The following is a 22,394-nucleotide window of genomic DNA, read 5'->3' on the forward strand; positions in this document are numbered from 1 at the left end:
CATGACAGAACCCGCTCCCTGGCCTCGCTCCAGTGACTAGGGACATGAACTTTAGCCTTTCTGACTAAAGCCTGAGGCTCCCTCTCTCGGGACTGTCATACTGCCTGTTTGATTAGGCAGGATTCAAGGCAGCAGTGTTTGCCTGAGTGCTGGTGACATAACGGGATGACCTTACGATTCTTGGATGTTAGGTCTAGCACCGGAAGGGACCTCAAAAGCCAATCTTCTCATGTCAGAAATGAAAGAGCCTTCAGTGACCCATCTAACCCAACTTGGAATTTTTTTAACAGTAGCTCCCCACACCCCCAACAGAACACAGGTGACTTGTCCAAGGTGACCCATCAGGTTTAAAACCCATGTCTCCCAACTTTCAGACCAGTTTTCTTTCCACCGTACTGGGAAGAATAGGGCTAGGCAGTAGGAGTGGAGCTATGGGTGAAGGAATTTTCAAACTAGGTGGGACAGTATCATCAGGTGGTGGTGGGAGAGAGAGACAGGAGGAGGATCCAGAACTTTGGCATGCAGGGACCAGCTAGGGAGCAGGACGGGGCCTCTAGAGTAGGGAGCAATATGGAGTCTGGGCCTTAGCATTGAGATAAGAACACTCAAATCTGGAGAACCCAAGTCTGAGTTTGGGTTCGAGACCGTTTGTGGTCATCAGCCACCAACACTCCAACTCACCCACCAATACTCCACTTTCCTGACTCAGCTGCCCATAAGCCAGACCAGCACCTGGCTCCTCAAGCCTCCCACAGTTGCAGGAAATCCAAGGACAAAGGGGGCTGAACTGAAATCTTCCTGCAAGCCAGCTGGAAGCTCACTCATCCTTTCCTCCCGCTTACCCCTACAGGAGGGGCATCATCATCTGATCTGCAGAGAAATGGCCCTCTCTTTGAACCGTCCCTGGACAAGCTGGCCTTCATACGATCATTCCTTTCTATCTCTGAGACCTCAGTCTCCCAGGACCCTCTGTGGGATCATTGTTCTCCCTTCTGCTTTCAATGAGAGACATTCTGCCCAGAAGCCAAGAGTGCTGGGAACTGGGCTCTCCCTCAGCTAAAAATAACCCCAGCCAGCGGCAATTGTTTGGTTCTTGCTCCCTTATCTGTCCCCCTGGAGGTCAAAAGCCAACTTCAGCCCAGAGCAAAAAGTGCTATCCCCAACTCTTTTGGCAGAGGCTTTCCACCGGGCTGCTGAATTGCCCAGCCCCAGCCCCCAGCCTGCTCCCAGCTGGGAACAAGGCATCTGGCTCTGGAGTTCAATATCCTCTGCCTATATGACCTGGGCCAAGTCACTTTCCCTCTTCAGACCTTTTTTAAAAATTATTTTTTTCTAAGGAAGATCCTCCTTTTCTAGAACCCCCCCCACCCCACCCCCCACCCATTGAGAAAACAAGAAAAACAAAACCCCTGCTACAAACATCTATAGTCAAGGGGGAAAAAATTCTCTCACCTTTGTCCAAAAAAAGTCTCAATCTTAGACTAACGTCTAAGATTGTTTCGTTATCTATAAATTAAGGGGATTGGACTAGAGATGAGACAGTGTAGGTGCTTAATAAATGTTTATTGGCCAAGATTTCTTCCAATTCTAAATCCTATGATCCTTTTCATTTAAATCACCCTCCCAATTTACTCTTAAGGGAAACCAACATCCAAGGTCATATAACTCATCCAGCTCTAGGATTCTAAGGTACCAAGATGTTATGTATGCCCCCTTTCAGGAAACCTACTTTCATCTTAACAAGGTCGTTTTGGAGACCATTCTTGAAACCCAAAGCTGGGACCTAGGGAGCTCAGTCCTCTCCCTTCCCCCCGTTGCAGCTGGAGGTCCAGTCATGGTGGCATGGCACCTACCTTCCAACACAGCAGATTTACTACACACAGGGTCTTTGAATGAGGAATGCTATTCAGAAAGGATCATTTTTTTTCCATTTCTCAGACTTTCCTTGTTTTCTTTGAGTAGCCTAGAGCCTAAGCCAGAGGCCCCCAGTGGTTAAAAATAACCTGGAACAGCACTAAATTGATGGAATCAAAGAATTACAGAGTTGAGGGAGGAGGGGCGATGTCAGATATGATCTCATGCACCCTCTACCCAAAGTCAGAATTCTGTCTACACCCTCCCTTGACAAGTGGTCATCTAGCCTCCATGTGAAATGACAGGGAATGCATGATTCCTCCAAAAAGCAAGTTCCATCTGGGGGAAAATTTTAAGAGTTCCTCCTTCTTAAAGATTAGGAGCTAAAATCTCCACCCTCTAATCCCTTCTCCCTTCCTTCTCCCCCCTCCCACCACCCCCCCGTAAATTCCATCTATTGGCTCTTGCAGTCCTTGTTCTCCAGGGACCACACTGAAAGCACTGAACCTCTCTTCTACAGGGCAATCTTTCACACATCTGAACACAACACCTCTCTCTGTCTCTGTTAAGACTTCTAACAACCCCAGTTCCTTCAACTGCTCCTGGTATGGCATGGTTTTAAGACCCCTCGACATCCTGGTGGATCTCCCTTGGATAAGCTCTACCTTGTCAATGTTCTTCCTGAAATGCAGTGCCCAGAAAAGAACACCATTGTTCCCTCTGATTTTACCAGACCAAGGACAATGGCACAATCACCTCCTCTGCAATGGTTGCTGGACTTCTGTTAAAGCAGCTTGAAAGTGAATTAGCTTTTTTGACAGCTACATCCCACTACAGGTCTGTATTGATTTGACACCAATATGCTCTCAAGGATATTCAAGCCAGAAGGGACCTCAGATTCCATTTCCTCTTACAATTAAGGCCCAGATGAGGCTAATGTTAACATCACAGTGGCTCAGTGGCAGAGTTGGCAATTAGAACCTGCCATCTCCTGATTGGAGTCTGGCCTTCTGTCTTCTCACCATCTCTGTGGCAGCAGCAATTTCAAAAAATCAAGAAACAAAAATCCAAACTCCAAATCAGTAGCCTCCCCACCACTTAGCATTTGCTGAAAATTGAACAATCCTGATAGAAAGAGCCAGCCTGAGGGTGGGGATGAAGAGAGGAGGGAAGAGGAAGACAGGACAAGCGCACCATACACTTTTCTTTGGGGACTATTTTTAACCTCATTCCCTCCCCTCCCCCCAAACTGTCCAAGAGGCCAGCTGGGGCCTAAGGCATAACAGAGAGAAAGCAGAGACTGACCCTTTGGTTTGAGCTGATGAAGGGGATGGGAGAGGCAGAGGGAGGTTGGGGCGGATGGATGGAGTGGCGTGAAGGATGAACCAGAGTGGGAGGAAGGAGCATTTGTGTAGCAAGTGATCTGATAGCCATGTCCCTGATGCAAGGATGGAAGCTAGGCAGGCTCTTGGCAGGGGTAGGGAAAGGACCCACCTGAGTGGGTTCTAAGGGCTCGATTCTGAAGGAACCAAGACAAGATAGTTCTGCAAATGGCTGAGGCTGAGCAGGAGGAGGACCCTGCCTCAAAGTGGAAATTCTGGAAGGAAAGATGTGCCTGTGAGGAGTCAGAGCTAAGCCAGATGTGAGTGGGGAGTGAAGAGTTAGGAATGACAGACCTGACACACACTGACACGTACAGCTGGAGAACAGCATGAAGTCAGAGGCTAGAGCCCTGGGAGAACAATGCCCAAAACCAGGCAGTTCGTACCTGGAATTTCTTCACCCACCCCAAAGAACCATAGGAACTCAGGTTTTGTGACACCATTTCACAGCTGGAAGGAATACAGACCACAAGATGAAAACACAGTATAGGACGTCAAGAATAAAAGGCACTTTAGAACGTAGAATGTTAGAACATAGAACCATAGAATCTCAGAACGAGATATCTAAGGGATCGTAGAGTCTGTCTTCTGGATGATCCAACCCCATGCCCCCTATCCAATGTACTACACCTGGCACATACATGCTGCTCCCCTCCTGTGATCTTAGATTGCATCAGCTGAGTTGGTGGAGAGCAGGAGGCCTTCAAGGGATGGATGGACTTTGCCATGAAGAGAAAAATGACCTCATAAATAACTAGGAGGTTGTCAATAACCACGCCATCGGTCCATGTGGCTATTTCAAGCAGCAGCAGATGAGACCTCAAGAGCGGCCTGAATTATGCAATCAATTTCCTACAAAACAGAAGTCAATTGACATCCCAATCCCTAAATGTCTATGTCTTTTCTCTCATTAATAGTTAAAACTTTCACCTTCCTAGAAGGCCTGCAGATTATGCACAAAGAGGTGCCCCTCAATTCCCGGGTATATTCGTCATCACCACAATAATTTCTGACATCTGCATAGCCCTAAGTAATAACAAAGTTCTTTCCCATCATTGTCTCTACTGTTGTCTAACACAACCTGGTTAGGCAGCAATTATTCCCAAGAAACTGAGACCTGGGTGAGGGTGTGTCTCATAGCTAGCAAGTGGCAGAACCTGGGATCAGAACCAATGCCTCCCAGCTCCCAGTCCAGTAGTCCTACACTGCCTTCTGGAATTTAAAAGTTGCATCTCTAAATCTGCCATAGTCTGAAGGCGGGCCTGGGGGCTAGTGTCTTAGCTTTCTCTCTCCTAACAACTCCTTGGGGATGTATGACATTAAACAAGTAATGAGACCTTCAAACCCCACCCCCGCCCTTTGGAGTCAGTATCTGCCTTCTATAAATTCACTCAAAGGTGGATTCCCCCTGCCCATCCCCAACCCCCACCCTGACCATCCATGGTTGACCTTTAGGTTCCCATGGAAACAAACCCCAAAGGGAATAGAAAGCCAAAGCCGTCAGAATTCAATTTCATTGAAGCCAGCTGCCCCAGTTCCATTAATCCCATTCTGGTTTCTTTCATATGCTGAGTGTGGCGAGCCAGAGATAATATTTGATAATGCTTTGTTCAGGACCTCTCAGGTATAAATCGATCATCCAAGGGTAAGTGTCATTGGGATGCAGTAGGGAATTAACACCAGCCCGGGGTCAGGGGCTTGGCTTCTGTTCCCAGAACCGTCAGTGACTGTGTGACCTCGGACCTTTGAGGCCCCAGCTTCCGCTTTATAAAAAGGAAGAGCTGGCACTGGGTGATCTTTAAATCTAGAATTCAAAGTTCTATGGGAACTAACATCAGGAGAATTGTTTATCTATAATTTTCAAGAAGTTCTATGGCTCTGGAGCTACCCCTCTAATCAGGACACTAATCAAGGTGCAGGCTCCTCTGGGTGGGACGGGATGTCTGTCTCCTTGTCTTGGTCTCCCACCTGCAGGTTCCCTGTAGGGGCCAGGGCACATCATCTCAATTGGGAACTGCTTTCCCTCAATCAGCAGCAGCTGGGATGTTGCTCTAGCACGAAGACCATGCATGGTTCCATGTTCTAGTGTGCCCACCCCAGTGCTGACAGAGATTCAGGCCCGGGAGGCAGGGAGTGTGAGGGACCTGACCCATATCCACTTCCTCTGCATACATCTTCACCTCTTTAATTCAGCAATCATTCATTAAGTCCCTATTATGTACCAGGCATTATGCTAGGTGCTGGGGATACCCCCAGTAGAATATAAGCTCCTCGAGGGCAGCGATTATTTTCGATTGTCTTTGTATACCCTGATGCCATGCACATAGTGGGTGATTTAATAAGTGCTTGTTGGATTGGACTGGATTCTCAGACAGCCAAGCCCTGGAGACCAGACCTAGCAAGAGGCTCCAGATGTGAAACAGCAATGTTTCTACCACGAGTGGCTTCCTGGTGGGCAGGCTACCCACAAATCCCAACCTGGGAACTGGGGTCAGGCCCAGGCTAAAGAAAAGTCCTCTAGTCCCTGATGGGAAGTCGGAGGGCACCTAAGGATGGGTCATTCAACAAGTTTCTGAGCACTAGTGTCTGCTGGCCGACCCTGTAAGTTCTCTCTCCTTGGGACCCTCGTCTCTGACTTACTTGGTGCCAAAACCTAGAAAAGCTTCCTGAAAGAGGGTATATTTGAGGAAGAGGTCAGGTGGGAGGAGGGGGAAATGAGAGACTGAAAAGTGTGGGGAAAAGAGCAGGAAAAGGGAGAAAGAAGCTAAGGGTCTCGCTGCAGGGGAGTAGCAAAGTCAGGCAAAAAATCTAACCCACAGTAAGTTTCGGTACTTTCGGCCCAAATATTCCAAATTCCAGGCCCAGGGCACCCACCGAGGAGGGATACAGGCTAACTCCATATGTTGGGAGGTGGCAGCTGGATCACAAGGATGAGGAGGGCCTTTCTGGAAAAGTCTTCAGGACCTCAGGGAAGCCTGTTGAGAGTTTAAGTCCCACCTCTTATAGGAAGCCATAATGGATGAGTCTGACCCACAGTTCCTCGGCTCCTGCAGTATTTAGATTCAGTACTACCCAGGTTAACTGCTTATTGTTCTCAGACCCCCTCCCCTTTAAATGCAAGGAGCCAGCTGCTGTGGAGAAAGCTGAAGGTAAGGTTCCTGGGCTGGTTGGTCCCATGCACAGGGCCTAGGAGATTGCTACTTCCTAAAGATGACCTGAGGGACGGGCCAGTCCAGGAAACATCAAGCCCAGTCTCCTGGAGAGCTCTCTCCTATCCCATACTGAACCAGGAGACCACAGGTTTACAGAATTACACCTGGAAGGCCTTCAGAGGCCACATCTCACAGGACCAGATACAAAAGGGCAAAGCCCCTCCTTCTACACATGACATTCAGGGCCTTGGGCTACAGACACACAGGACTGTAGTAAGTGGCAGAGCCGGCCTTCAGAGTCAGCTTCTGGCTTTCCCACCATGCCCAGACCTGTGTTCTAGTTCTATCGCTCACTAGCTGTGTGACGTTATGCAAGTCACTCCCTCTCTTCCCCACTCTGGGCCCCAGTTCCCTCATGGGGCAGCTGTGGTGCTTGGGTCCCTTCCAGCTCTATGAAGGGCTCTGCATTCTTCCAGTCCCAGATATCGAATAAGATTCTCAGTAAGATTGAAGGGTTAATCCTGGAGGTGACAAGAGGCCCTATAGCAGCCAGAGAAAAAAGACAGCAGGCAGTAATAGAAGTCACATGGGCCTTTTATTCATTCCATCACCTGGCTGTGTGGATGGTTTGGGAGCCACATGATAGCTCTCAGGGACCAAATGTGCTGTCCAGAGCCAGGTGGGCCCTGTCAGAGATACTGTCCCTCTGCTCTGAGGGTCAGGCTTGCACGGCACTTTGTTCATATTATTGAACTTGAGATTTTCAACAAATAATATGTACATCCAGGGGCCCCAGCTGCCTGCTGCCAGGGTCCCTTGAGCAAAAAAAACAACCCCCCCTCCCACCCCAACTTATAAAAGTGTGTACACCTTCTTAAAATAGAACGGTCATTCTGCTTTGTAGCTTCCCACGAAAACATATTTAAAATATTGCACTTGTAAATTAAGAAAATAAAGAGGCAAGGATTTCCTATTACAGAACAATGCATCAAGCATTCGGCTACAGTGTTGAAATAAATAAAATCCTGAGGCCAGGGCCCAGGGTGGGGATGTCAGGGCGCTAAGCACCAGGGCCCCAAAGGATGGCACCTGGAGGCCAAAACCTACAGGATAAGTCACCTGAGCACCTGCCGCCTGGCCAGGGAATACCTTCCCCTCTCCCACCTTCTCCTACCCAGTTCTTTCAAGGCCTCCATCACTGTGAAGTGACCCAGAAGGGGGGGAGGAGCAAGCCCATGCTGGGGGATGCTTGGCGGGGCTCATAAGTTAGAGGTAAGGTTCCTGTACTGGTTGGTCCCCTGTCCCCCCAGCTTCACACCTGCCCCTGGCTCCTTGCTGCCTGGACAAGAACCTTTCAGCCTGTACCAAAGTCCTGCCTATGTGCCACGCCCATAGGCCCAACCCTGGGGGCAGGCATCGTCGTACCAGAGAGAGGCACTGGGGGTGGGGGCAGGGTGCCAACACGCATGGCACTAGCCCACTGGCTTCTCAAGTCCCCAGGGACTCTTGTAGTCCAGGCCTCAGGCTTCTCATATGTCCATGGGCCCGTCCAACAGAGATATGGCTTCGAGGAGTCACAGGCAACAGAGCGGCCCATTCTCTCAGCCATCCTCAAGAGGGTGGGGAGGGAGAGGGCAGGCCACCTGCTGGGCTGGCTTCGTGTAAACATTCGTCTCCCCTAGGCTGCCTGGGGGAGGGGAGAGGGAGTCCCCCTACAATGGAGGGCTCAGCTTCTTCTGGTTAATGAGGTCTAAGTAGAGCTCTGAGCGCAGGAAACGAGGATAGGAGTCCTTCTCCATAAGCCCATAGATCCGCTTCTGGGCCAGGTCAAAGCAGCCCCTGGTGACATTCTGCAGGTTGTCCTTGGTGTGCTCCCGTGTGTAGGAGTCCAGGTTCACCTAGGAGAAGCAGATGCAAGATCAAATCCTGGACCTGAAAAGTGGTGTTGGGCCCTCGGGAGTGGGATGTGCCCAGGAGGCCAGTGCTAGTCAGTGTTTCCAAAGCTAAGGCCGTACTGGTACAATCACTCATCTCAAAGACCCAGGAGGGAACTCTGCTATCTCTCCAGCTTGGTGAACTGACCTAATCAGAACCCCCCAGATGGCCTGTTTAATTTCCTGCCAAGTCCTTTAGTGCAAATTCCCAAGGATGTCCTCAGTTCACGTCACTGGGAACAAAAGACTAACTTTCTGTCTAGTCTCCCAACTGTAGGAAGGCAAGGAAAACACCTGCCTCCCTTCCCCCTTAACCAGTAGGGTTGGGGGGGGGGGGGTCTTTGAAAAGGAACTAAGAACTCAAGATGAAGCATTAAAGAGCAGCATCACCTGAGGCCTGGGGGGATTGCTGCCTCAGGAAGGGTGTGTATGGAAGACTCTACCAATCAACCAGTAAGCATTGATTAAGCACCTACAATATGCCAGACACAGTGCCAAGTGCCAAGGATACAAAGAGAAACAAAATAATCAAGGAGCTGAAATTCTCCCAGAACAAAGAAGCAGAACCACTCCTATGGGCCCTGAAGGCCTGAACAGCATCCCTGTGCTACAACCCAATCCTGCCTTCATGTCACGAGCTCCTACCACAAAATGGACTGATCGAGTTTCCAGTTACAATACTGTTCCAATGGAACTACCTTCCCCTGGAACGCTGTCTTGCCTAGAGCTGTTTTCATGTAACTAGTTAGGGAATACAGCCACACACAAAGGGCTCACCTCTTTACATGCCTGGATGGCAATATATTCTGCAAAGATCTTCTTTGCCTTGGATGCCATCTTGGATTGGGACTTGACTTTCTTGAAATCCTCACATGCCAGCCAAAATTCCAAGTTCTCTTCACTGAACTCTGTTCGGAGGAAGGCACGAAACACTGCTAGTCCATCTGTCAGAAGACAAAGAGCCCAGGTTACACTGGGAAGGGACAGCCTAGCACCAGATGAAATCCATCATAGGCCCCATCATGTACCCAGAACATACCCCAGATATCTAGGATTGCCCAAGGGGCCTGGCCCAGAAAGCCAAGGAATGGCTTGGTATATTAGAGAGCTCACAGGGCTGGGAGTTAGGACACCTGTGTTGATTTAATCCTATCTCTGCTACCAACTCATCATATGACCATGGGCAAGCTGATTAGACATACTGAACCTCAGTTGCCATCCATTAAATGAAAGAGTTAGATGCGATGACCTTTAAGGCTCCTTTCTAGCTCTTTGACAATGAGCTATAAGACAGACTCAATTCAATCCAAGAAACATTTATTAAATCCACTAAGCCTACTATACAAGGCACTATTCCAAATGTTGGGCATACAAAAACAAAAACAGTGAGTGCCTACCCTTAAAGCTGTCCTATCTCTTATCTGTCTCTTGCTGGCTGTGGGAGGGATCCAGCCTGGCTTGATGCTGGGCTGATGTGGGTACAAAGGTACAGCTAAAAAGGATCCTCGCCCCCCCCCATTCTCTTTGGACCCCAAGTCTCTCTCTCAGTCAGGACTTCAGAGGAACATGTAAATTCCAGTCCCATCAGAGACCTCCACATTAGACTTTTGAAACAGTGACTCCCCGGGAGGCTGTGTTGGGGGGTCTGGCATTCATCATGGACATTCCATGTAGGATGTTTCTGCTGCTTCCTCCTGGTGCCTGAGGAAGGACTTGAGAATCTTTGGAGAATGAGGATAAGAGCTGGACAGTGACTAGGGGTTATGGGGTAAACTTTCCACACATTCACAAGGGATATCTAGCTTCTACACTGAGAGGAGAACAAGCCTGGGCCTGGGGCTGCCCAGAAAACAGAATGCTTCTTTTATGAACTCTAAAGGGAAGAATGGTACACAAGCCCCCACATTGAAAACGGGAAAGGAGGTAGGAGATGGGTTGGGAGAGGGGGGTGAAGAGGACCTGACAATGCACATACTTACATTTGTGCGACAGCAGTTTCTCCAGAGACTCTCCCCACTTGAGTGCCTCCTCAGAGGTGGGCCTGCCAACAAACAGGAGAGAGATGATGTGAACTCAGGCTGAGCCAAGGCGAGCGCTACAGCTGCCCAATTTGCTAATAAGCAGCAGCAGCAGCTGCACCCATCTAGAAACACAAGAGTGATGGGGGCTGTGCTCTCTTGCCCTAGGACTGGTTCTCAGGTCTGGGAGTTTTCAGTAGATGGTCAAAGTTAACCAGCAAAATCTTCTGATGCCCCTCCTCAACACTATAGGGTGAGGGGGCTATAGGAAAATAATAGATCCCAGATCCCTGAACTCTGAGGGGGAAAGCTGGCCCCAGCTGGCAAAGGTTCCTTTCTCCGGTCTTCATTCCCACTACTTCTGAATCCCCGCCAGAGGAGCAAGGATCTTCCAAAAGAAGCCCACGTCTAGTTTAATGGTAAGGGTCCCGAGGCAGGAAATGTGGGGGTGGAAGCAGAAGAGGATCTACTCCGGGTCCAGGGAAGAACTCACTTCAAGGATTTCATCCCTTTGTCCGCCTTGCCAGCCACATTGCCCCCAGGAGAGTCATTTCTTCTCCGGAAAATCCCCAATCTGTTCTTCATATCTTTAGCCCTGAGGGAGAAAAGAGAGAGAAATCTTTAGCCTCAAGAAAGAAGACAAAGCAAGCAGGCATGGGCAGGAGGGAGGGCTAGAGCCCATCGTCCACAAATTTCTTGGTGCCTCACAGGTGGGTTCAGTCGCACGTACTCTTTCATCGTGTGTCTACGTTGCAGGTTCCCATTCCGTGTTCGGTACATGTTCAGGAGCATCTCTGAGTGGAACTCAAGAGGCCCTGGCTTAGACAGATCTCGGAAAAAGGGCATGGCCCTGGTATCAAGTTGGCACAATCTGGATAAGTTGGCCCACTTTGGGTGGATAAGAAGCAAGCCACCCGCCCAAAGCTCCTTCCACAACCCTTGCCCCAAGGCCTGGACAGGCAAGGACTGCCCTCCACAGAAAACTCAGCCCAGGCAAACAGGCAGGAACCAGCCTAGGCCAGTGTCCACTCAAAGCAGCAGGAATTCAATGTCTGGGCTCTGAGCAGAGGCTGAAACTGGTATTCAGACAGGAGGAGTCAGGAAGTAGGAGGGGCTGGGAAAGCAAATGAACAGAAAAAAATACAAGCCAAGCCTAACAGCTAGTGAAAGAAGCATGTGTCTTCAACTGGGCTGGCTGGCTCCCACTGAGGCCCGGCCCCCACACTCCAACCCTTCCAGGGGCTGAGGCAGGAAACTGCTCTGAGCTATTTGTGACCAGGCCTCATCAGTTGCCATGACAGCAAGGGAAGGGAGAAAGAAAATAAGTCAGCAAATACCAGGGATGGGCATCAACACGTCCTGCCAGGATGGCAGTAATGGTTATTTTTAGAACAGACTCATTTTTAGCACTTTTCCCCCCAGAATGTCATTGGAAAAAAGAATGGCAGATTTCAAGAAGGGGTACCCTTGTGGGGGGAGGAATGGTATAAAAACAGTTGGCAGGGAAGGGGTTAAATAGCCCATACTCATCCTGCTACTTACCCCAACTCTTACTCCCACCCCAAGTCTTAGCATTTGGGATTAGGGGATTAGCCAAACTTGAGCAGTGCCAAGAGATGGGTGCTCGATATAGGCACCTGTCTGACAACTCTGGTCCCTCTGGGCTCTGGTTTCAATCAGCAGCACTGGAAAAATCCCAGGAGCCATCCATGCCCATGCACAGAGGTGCAAAATTAACAAACCGGGCAACCAAGCTCTGTAGCTCAAAGCAGAAGACTAGACTTCGGGCACTGCCAGAGGCTCCCAGCTGTCTTGGCCCCCAGAAGCAGGCTTTCTAAGGGGCCTGGCACTTGGAGCCCAGCCCAAGCAGTGCCAACCCAATGAAATAACATAGGGTGGAAAAGCTCTAATCAAAATGCAGAAAACAATCATTAGGTTAGGGAGTGGGCCAGTGGCTTAGGAAGAGGAGTGAGCATCTCCTCTGCTGTTTACCTTCAGGCACTTGGCTCCCAGGGGAGAGAGGAGGTGAGGAAGTGGAGCAGTGGGGAGATGGGGAGATGGGGAGATGGGGAGATGGGGAGGTGGGGAGGTGGGGAGGTGGGGAGGTGGAGAGGTGGGGAGGCAGGGAGAAGGAAAGATGGGGAGATGAGGAGGTGGAGAGAAGGAGAGGGGGAGATAGGTCCTCAATCATGGGCTTAATGCTCACAAGGATAAAATGCCACAATGATACAGTGAAGTTACCTAACCTGACCCTCACATTTTTCAGATAGGAAAACTGAGGCCATGAAAATGTGGAAACTGATATCCTTAAAATCATACAACACTTCCTACTACTAATGATTTTCCCATCACATTTTACCAATGGGACTCAGAGATTACATACATACATACACACACAAACGACAGACAAAAAATTGTAAGCAATGATTAACTGGACAAATATGGACTGCTGCTCTTCTCCTATGCCCTGATCAGCCTCAGGTGGAAGGTAAAAGTGTAGTGATATTCATATTTGTTACAAGGGTTTTATTTCTGTTTTTCTTTTTTCTTGGGGGAGGGGGGAAGCAGAGCAGGGTGAGAAATAAACGTTTAAAAAATTAAATTACAAAGAAAAAAATCACAAAATGAGTTGTCCCCCTACCCTGAATCATGTCCATTACTTCCCTCCCCCTCCTCAGGACTATTGTCCTAGACTTAGGCTCCTACTGGAGCAAAGAAAAAGAGAAGGCACAGGCCTGCAATAATTCATTCTCTGCAGCACTGGCCCCTGGATAATTAAGAGTTGACTATATTGTTCTGGGCCTGTCACCAAGTGCTTACAGACAGAAGTCTCAATACCCTGCTGACCTTCTCCTAGGACAAGAAGTGTGCCGGCAGCCTAGAGATGCCACCATTAAAGCACGGGTTAGTTTCTCTCATCTCCCAGCCCAGCGCCCCTTCCATCATAGCACACTGTCTCTCCCCTGGTATAGGAGGGTGACATTCCTTTTCCTATCCCCCCCCCCCCGCCCCCTGCCGCCATCGCCCAATCAGAGCAGGGCTGGAGTCTCCTTTCTGCTTCCAAAGTGGGAATGTGGCCAACAATATCTGAGGTCCTGTGGGTGCTGAAAGTGGGGCAGGGTGAAGGACAGGGCTTATAAGATTTGAGAAGAGGCCATCTAATATAATCCATTGATTTTACAGATGAGGAAACTGAAAACCAAAGGGATTAAGCCTGTTGTGCCTAAGGTCACAAATGGAAGTCAATAGGAAAACAGCTGCCCAGGGACCCCCAGTGAGCTTCTGTCTAAACCCTCTCCATCCCTGCCTCTAATAAGAAGCAAGAGCCCACTCTGGTCCACTGCTTTTACTTGATAATCGCCCTTTTCCTCTTCCCCAGGTTTTTCCTGCTGTCCTGGTGAGTGAAAGTGGTAGGACCCCTGTGGGGAGGTCTGGAGCAAGGGTAGTGAGATTGTAGGAGTCTCCCAGAGGCTTCTGTTTCCAAGACATCCATTAAACTGCCCAATAAAATCACTTTCTCTTCTTGAGTCTCCACTGTCAAAGCTCTCTCTTGGTATTCTCTACCTCTAAGGAGAATGGATTCAAGGGGTGAAGGGCTCTGAACTCCCGGATCAGGTATTAGGCCAGACAAGTGGGGCAGTTATCCCCTAATGTAAATATGACATTAAGGATAAGCTCCCTGACCCACAAGCAATCAATGTATATTCTCCATTGGCCCTGCTCCCCTTCCCTTCCCTTCCCACCCCCCACCCCCTACATCAACTTCTTTTTGAGTTTACAAGGGCTCAATATTTTTTTGCAGTCCCAGAGCTGAGTCTAGAACTACAAGGGCATGCTGAATACAGGAGAACACCATACCCCCAGAGTGTGTCCAAGCCTATTCATACGCCGAGTTGCCTCTGTAGTTAACCATGATTACCCAGCTGCCTTCTTTCCAAGCCTACGTCTGGCCAAATGCATGTCTTTAAGAAATGTCAAGATCCTCTCCCTCCCCGTCTCCCCCCACCTCAAATGTAGACTTAGGAAACTATATGTCCCTTTCTCCCACTAGACTCCCCACTTTCTTGAAACTAATTAAAATCTTTTCTCCTCTGGGACATTGGACTTATACAATTGTTTATTTTTCTTTTATTTTTAGTTTAATTTTAAATTTTTATATATATATATTTACATATATATCATCTTCATTTCCAAATATATCCTTTGCCAAAGTATGATCCCTTGTATAACAAATCATGAAAAATGAAAAAAAGCTGTTTAGCAAAACTAACCAGCAAATAAACCAAGCCTGACATTATATCAATATATGTAATGTTCCAAACTAGAGTCCCCCATCTCTGCAAAAAAAATAAACAAAGAGAGGTACTTTTGCAGTTGTCTTTTCCAAGAAAAGAGCAGGGATCTACAACACTGCCCCAGTTTGTAAATAGTTTAAAATTATGTGGGTTTGGGTTGCATGCTGTTTTTCCCTCCTGGAAAATCCAAATTGTTCCAGGCTGTCCATGGTGGGAGAGCTTCCCCGGTCTTTGTAGAAAACTGGGGAGAAAGGAAGAAAGGCCTGGATAGAATAAGAAGGGACTGGAGAAGAGGGGCATCTTGTGGCTGTAAGCTCAGGAAAACAGTGTACTACCCGAATCAAGGTTTCAATGAGGACCTCCGGGTTATATACAGCCTTAGGTTGAGAGGGGAAAGACACAGAAATCCCCTGTGCTGGGCGCCCTTTAGGAAAACCACTCCAAACCCCAGTTTCTTCCTCTCTTATCCCTAGCCCTCACACATTTGGCTTAGTTCACAGCTGTAAAATCACAAATTGAGGTCCTACCTTTCCAGATACTTTTCAGAAAAGTCAACCATACTGTGGTACATTGGGGAGAAAGCGGTCAGTGGAAAGCAGTGGGCCAGGCGCTGTGCTAGAGGCACTGGGCTCCAAGCGCAATAAATACTCCAAGAAGGCTGCCGGCAACCAAGCCCCTGCAGTCAGCCAATGGGAGGGCACTTAGTCCCAAGGCTCCCCAAGGCGAGGCCAGGGAAGGTCTCTTGCTAACCGCCAGCAGGGCAGGGTCGGTAAGACAGTAGGGTTATACTTCTCCCACACACAAACGCCAGGGTCATCCAGCACCCTAGACTTTACCCTGGTTTTTCTATAATCTAATCTCAGAATATGTTAGGGTAGCAGGGAGGAAAGAATCTGATAAAGGTATCCTTAGTACTAGCAGCAGTACTAATTTCCAGCATGTTTTTTTTCAAACATTATGACTGCAATGGTCCCATTAATTAATAGCTACATTAAAAACCCAATATTGGGGAAGAAGGGGAACAGAATTGGAAGTGGGGAGAAGGGAGGGAAGGCACTTAAAATGATATCCAAGCTGGGCCTTTGGTCTAACAGCTCCACCTGCTGGCAATATTTAAGATATTAAAATTTGGATTTTTCAGTTAATTTCTTGTTTGCACAAAGTTCTAATATCATGGGTCATAGATCTCGAAAGGGAAGGGGCCTTACAGGTAATCTCTTCCAATCCCCTCATTTTACAGGTGGGGAAACTGAGCCACACAAAGGCTAAGTGACCTGGCCAATTTCATACAAAGTGGTATAGCCAGGCTTCCAAAGCAACTCAACTCCCAGTCTGTAACTCTCCATTGCTTCCCATCACAGGCTTCAGAGCTGGGTGAGACCACAGGAATCATCTCTTTACACGTAACAAAACTGAGGACCAGGGATGTTAACTGATCTGCCTAAGGCCATTTAAGAAAATTGTCTACAATCGAGGCCTCTTCCTCTCCTCTCACTCTCCTCTAAACTCTGGCTTCCTACCTCGTCATTCCACTCCTCCAGAGTTCCCAGTCATCTCTTAATTATCGAATCTAACGGACATCTCTCAGTCCTTATCCTTCTCGACCTCTCTTCAGCTTCTGATGCTATCAGTCTCCCTCTTCTGCCAGGCACTCTCTCCTCTCTAGGGCTTCATGACCCTGCTTTCTCCTGGTTCTCCTCCTATCCGTCTGAGCGCTCTCTTTCAGTCTCCGCTGGATTTCCAGCCGAGTAATGCCCATTAAAAACCAGGGGCCCCATGGCTCTGTCTTTGACCCTCTTCTCTCTATACACTGTGATGTCATCCGCTCACATGGTTTCAATTATCACTTTCAGATGTATTTATCCAGCCCTAATCTCTCTCCTAAATCTACTCTCACATAGACAACTGCCTATTGGACATATCAAACTGAATGTCTTATAGATGTCTCAAAGTCAACATGTCCAAAACAACACTCATCACCTTTCGCCCAAACTCTCCCCTCTTCTGAACTTCCCTGACATCGAGGTCACCGTCATCTTGCTAGCAACCCCAAAGACATCCTTGCCTCTCCACTTGTATTAACCCCACATATCCAATCTGTCACTCCTACCTTCAAACATCTCTTGCCCACATATGCTCCCCTCCCTCCCTATTCGCACAGCTGACACCCAGATGCAGGCCCTCATCGCCTTATGACTGGACTACTTCAGTGGCCTGTTACTGATCTCCCCGCCACAAGTCTATCCTCTACTCAGCTTCCAAAGTGACCCTCCTAAAGCTCAGTTCTGGCCATGCTACCTGCCCTCCACCCCTGCCACATACTCAATAAACTTCAGTGGCTCCCTGCCACCTTCAGGATCAAATACAAGCTCTTCTGTTCAGCTTCTGAAAGTCCTTCACAACCTGATCCCTGCCTGCCTTCCCAGTCTTCTTACACTTTTGTCCCCTCCATGTATGGTCAGTCCAGCAATGCTGGCTTTCTTGTTCCTCAAACAGGACACTTTCTTGCTAGCTGCCCCAGATGCCTATAATGCTCTACCAGAAGGTTGTTGGAGCCAGCCAGAAGTAGCCCTAGAGAGGCAGTTGTTAGATTTTCAGTGTGAGCATTTATGCCGTGGCATTGGCAAATAATACAAATTTGGGCTTGATATTTTAGTAACTGACTTAAGAAAATGAAGAAAATGTTAGTAATGCAGATTAACCTTAATCTTTTTCAGATAGCCAGTTGTTAAATATTGAACATACCCCACCTCTGACTCCCTGGCTTCCCTGAGTTTCCACCAAGATTCAGATCAAGTCCCAGATTCTGTAAGAAGCCTTTCCCTTGTTCTCCCCACCCCAATCCCCTGCTAGTGCTTTCTCTCTGAGATTTATATTATACTGAATTACAGTATATGTCATATTTAGCATAGGTACATAGTGGGATATACATAGTTGGTGGCATGCTGTCTCCTCTTGCAATGCAAGCTCCTTGAGGGCAGGGACAGTCTTTTTTTTCCTTTCTTTGTATTCCCCCAACTTAGTACAGTGCCTGGCCACATAGCACTTAATCAGTGCTCACTGATGATGAACTAGCCAAGCCAGAATCTGAACCTAAGTTTCTAAGACCCCCAATGCAAAGATCAACCCACTCTACTGCACTGCTGCTCCTCTGGGCTCATGCTATATCAAGGCCCACTGATCGACACGACAGAGCTAGGATGACCTTATTCCTGTTAGCTGGCTCGGAAGTGGGCCAGCCCTACATAGGGGCTAAGCATGGGGGACTTAAAGAACACCAGAAGGGCCCCTCTGCCCTAAAACTCCTAATAGAATCAGTAGAGTCACCTCACTTCATCTGAGGAAACTAAGATTATCTGACAAAAATTCTGTCAACTTCTCTCCTCTCCATACCCATCCTTTCTCTTCCTAAGATCTCATCTGAAGGGATGATCCTTCATCCTAATCTCTCCACCTGTCTTCTAGGTGCCCTAGCTCCATCAATCATCCCTTCCCTTCCATGAATCTTCAATTTTTCTCTCTACTGGGCCATTCCCCATAGCCCACAAAACTACCCAGGTCGCTTCCAGCCCCAGGCACCTTCCCTTTACCTGTCAGGCCCTCTAGCTCTCTCCCTCTTCTTTTTACTCCCAAACTTCCAGAACTAGAAGTCTACACCACCGCCTCCAACTCCATTGACAAACCTTTAGCAATTACTTACACTAAGCATGGTACTAGGTAATACACGGAGATATGAGACCAAAAGAGAGGGACTCTGCCCTCCACAAAACTTACATTCTACTGGAGGAAACAACATTGACAGAGATAAGTACATAAAAAATAATGAGGAGGAGAGAACTGCAAACAATGAGGGAGATCAGGTAAGGTTTTCCATAGACACTGGCACTAAAGCTGATCCTTGTAATTTAGGATTCTTAAAGACATTTTATTCTCTTTTATTTATATCATTTTAACTTTCCACTACTTCTGCTTCCCTTTCCTCCCTCCAACAGTACAATCCTGCCTTGTAGCAAATAAATACTCCTGAGGAGAGCAAATCAATATATTGGCCACGTGCAGACGTGTGTGTTTGTATGTCTACTGTATACATCTACTACATAAGCCAACACCTCTCTCTATGGAGGGGACAGTCATACAGCTAAGAATTTTAAGAGGCAGAAGTGAGGAAGGAGTGTATTCCAGATATGGAGGGACAGCCTGTGGGAAGCATGAAGCCAGGAGATGGAATGTAGTTGGGCTGGGATGGAGACCGAGAAAAAATAAATTTGGAAGAGAAGGCTCAAGCTAGAATGTAGATGGCTTTAAATACTAAAGAGTTTGTGTTTTGTTTTGAAAGAAATGGGCATCCAGCAAAGCTTTCTGAACAAGGAAATGACAGTCAGACCTGTGCCTAAAGAAAATCATTTTGTCAGCCATGTGGAGAATGAACTAGCAGCAAGAGACTAATAAGGAGGTTACCACAATAGTCCACCCAGGAGACAGTGTGGGACTGAACTAGGCTAGGGGCCAGGTGAATGAAGAGAAGGAGATGGAAGAGAAAGATGCTATGAAGGTAGAATCTCTAAGACATGGAAACTAATCAGATGTGAAGGAGCAGGAGAGAGAAGAATCAAGGGTGACTTTAAAGGTGCAAACTCGGACGACTTAATTCCCTGTCACATATTCTTCAATCCAGTGACCCTGGCGTCCGGGCTGCTCCACGAACAAGACCCTCTATCTCTCAGCTCTGGGCATTTCTCCTGCGGTCTCCCATGCCTGGAACACTCTTCCTCTGCTCCAGCGACTGGCCTCCCAGCTTCCTGTAAGTCCTATCTAAAATCCCACTTTCTATAGGAAGCCTTCCCCAACCCCTCTTAACTCCAGTGCCTTCCCTCTGTTCATCTCCTATTTATTTTGTATATAGTTTACTTGTACATATTTGTTCAAACGTTGTCTTCCCTATTAGACTGTAAGCTCTTCAAGGGTAGGGACTATATTTTGCCTCCTTTTGTATCCCCAGCATATAGTAGGTGCCTAATAAATATTTACTGATTGATTGACTATAGGAAGATGGTAGTGCCCTTCCTCAACAGAAATGAGGAAATCCTGGAGGAAGGATAGATTTGGGGAGAAAATAGTGAATTTATTTTGGACATAATGAATTTGAGAGCTGATAGGACCAGGTGAAGGGGAGCAGCAGAAAGCCGGTGATACAGGACCAGAGTAAATAATAACAATAGCTGATATGGTGCTTTAAAAGTTAGAGTACGCACTTTACATGCATGCTCTCATTTGAGCTTCACAATAACCTAGTGAGGTACGTGCTAACAAGCATTACTATCCTCCTTTTACAGATGAGGAAGGCGAGGCTGAGAAAGGTCAAGTGACCTAGGATCTCACAGACAGTGAAAATCAGAGACAGGGTTTGAATCCAGGTCCTCCTGACTCCCAGTCTAACATACTATGTACTGCATGCATCCTGCTGCCTCCTAAGTAGAGAGGCGAGAGCCAGAGAGATCTGAGCGTCTTCTGCACGGAGATGCTGAGAGTAGATGAGCTCACCGAGAGGGACTGAGGAGAAAGAAAAGATAAGAGGGTGTAGGGCAGGGGCTTAGGCAACAGCCACTCTTAGAGCAGGTAGGAGAGCAACAGGATTCAGAAAGGAAAGGGAACTGACTGCTTGTTACAGTGGAGGAAAACAAGGACTTTGGAGTCCAAGGACTTGAGTTCAAACAATGCCTCTCACTTCATTAGTTGTATGACCCTGGGCAAGTCACTTAACTTCTGTTTGTCTGTTTCCTCATCTATACACTGGAGGTACTAGCACCTACCCCCCAGGTTTGTAGTGAGGATAAAGCACTTTGCTACATAAATGCTAGCTCTGATTCTTATTGCGTATGTCCCTGGGCCAGGCACTACCCCCTCTAAGTCTGTTTCTTATGCACAAAATAGGAGTTCTGAACTAGAGTGCCTCTGAGGGCCCTTCTGGCTCCTGATCTATCATCCTCGTAAGGAGTGGTCAGTCAGGTAGGACAGGCCTGTCATAAAAACCAGGGAAGGACGGAGTGGCCCAGGGGTGGGACGTAGGGATGCTTTTTAATAGAGTCCTTGGATCAGAAGCCAGATCTAAGGACTTGGGAATGAGGGGGATGAGAAGAAGCAGAAGCCATGAGTGTACACAACTTTTTTCTAAAATTTGCCTATGAAAGGGAAGAGAGGTATAGGAGGAGAGATGGAGGGGTAGCAGGGTCCAGGGAAGCTGCTGAAGCTGGCAGAGACCTGGGAATATTTGTAAGCAGTAGGGATAGAGCTGCAATTAGGAACAGTTTCAAGACAGGGAAGAAAAAGTAAAAATCAAAGGAGAAGCTTCCAGAGGAAATGGGAAGAGAGCAGAAGGAGGACACAAGTAGGATGGATGCACTTGGCAAGGAGAAGGGAACAAAAGAGGAGAAGATGGTGGAGGGAGGAGAGAAGAGAGAGCTCAGGACCACTTTTCTTGGTAAAACAGGAAGTGAGGTCATCTATTGAGGAGAGGGGGAAAGGTGATGACGAGACTCAAGCCAAGAATCCATCTAAAATAGCCACTTTAGGGAGCATGGCAATCAATCAGGTGGTGACGGTGCCAGCCACCTCCTGGGGATAGATAATAGGTATAGAATGGGGCATACATTTTCAGACACAGCCTCTGTCAATTTGTTCTGCTTGACTACATTGATTTCCTCCAAGGAAGGGTTCTATGGTGTGTGCATGCAGTGGGGGAGGTCACTGGAAAGTGACTGACGTTAAAAAAAGAGCATTAATTAAACTTTTTCAGAGAAAAACCCCCTCAGTTAGGGAAGGAAAAAATATTACTATGCATCATTTAGGACACAATCAAGTTTAGATTCCACAAAAATGTGGTGGATCCAACTGAGGACAGTTGTGTGACTTCTTCGAGCCAGGATCTGAAATGGCTTGAGCTATGAGAAAAACTAAAGGCCAATGGTAGAGCAAAGTGTACAAGTGATCTGGCTAAGTAGGGGGATGAGAGAGGAATAGGAATAAGGATAGAATTAGGGATAAGGGAGAGGGATGAGGACAGGGTTAGGGACAGGGTTAGAGATGGGGATAAGGATGGGGGATAGGGATAGGGTTAGGAATGGGGATGAAGACAGGGTTAGGGAAAGGGTTAAAGATGGGAATAAGGATGGGGATTGGACTAAGGATGGAGACAGGGTTAGGTAGAGAGAGAGAGGAAAACTCTTAGGGATAGAGATAGGGATGGGCATTCGATAGTTACAGGGTTTGCAATAGGAATGAGGATGTGGATGGGTTGTGGGGTGGAGACATAATTAGGGATGGAGATAGGGATACAGACAGAGATGTGGACTGGACCTCTGATTTCATATAGTGAACTTCCCAATAAAGAAACTCTATCCATGAAGGTTGACACTGTCTCTACAACTTACAACCTTGAAGAACCCTGAGAGCAACTGAGCAAGCTTGATGACCTCCCCAGAGTCACATAACCAATGTATGTCCTAGGCAGGACTTGAGCCCAGTTCTCCCTGACTCTGAGGCCATCTCTCTATCCATTATGCTAAACTCAAAAACATAAAGAGAAGAAAGTGAAGACTAGAACAGAGGGATGGAGGTGCTGGAGGTCATTGTGAAGGGTAAAGAACAGGTTGTGGAAGGAAAGAAGGAGACAAGGATTATTAAGCTTAACCCACTCTGTGCCAGGCACGGTTCTAAGTGATTTATAATTCTTACCTCATTTAATCCTCACAATAAACCTCGG

General features: G+C 47.7%; 1 protein-coding gene across 6 annotated transcripts in view; it reads right to left on the reverse strand.

Moving 5' to 3' along the window:
* Positions 1–6,964: 6,964 nt before the first annotated feature.
* Positions 6,965–22,394, reverse strand: part of RGS3 (regulator of G protein signaling 3) — a 173,240-nt gene continuing 157,810 nt past the window's right edge. For 4 of the 6 annotated variants that reach the window (XM_036751250.1, XM_036751251.1, XM_036751252.1 and 1 more), the window contains 4 exons: positions 10,834–10,935; positions 10,302–10,363; positions 9,100–9,266; positions 7,242–8,286 (listed from right to left, as the gene is read on the reverse strand). In XM_036751250.1, the coding sequence (XP_036607145.1) occupies positions 8,101–8,286; positions 9,100–9,266; positions 10,302–10,363; positions 10,834–10,935 (517 nt within the window). In that variant the 3' untranslated portion in view covers positions 7,242–8,100. Of the gene's footprint in view, positions 8,287–9,099; positions 9,267–10,301; positions 10,364–10,833; positions 10,936–11,070; positions 11,364–22,394 lie in introns of those variants that run through there. The other 2 variants (XM_036751257.1, XM_036751254.1) reach the window with 2 other exon arrangements.

This window comes from Trichosurus vulpecula, chromosome 3, assembly GCF_011100635.1.
Source record: "Trichosurus vulpecula isolate mTriVul1 chromosome 3, mTriVul1.pri, whole genome shotgun sequence".
Classification (NCBI taxonomy): domain Eukaryota; kingdom Metazoa; phylum Chordata; class Mammalia; order Diprotodontia; family Phalangeridae; genus Trichosurus; species Trichosurus vulpecula.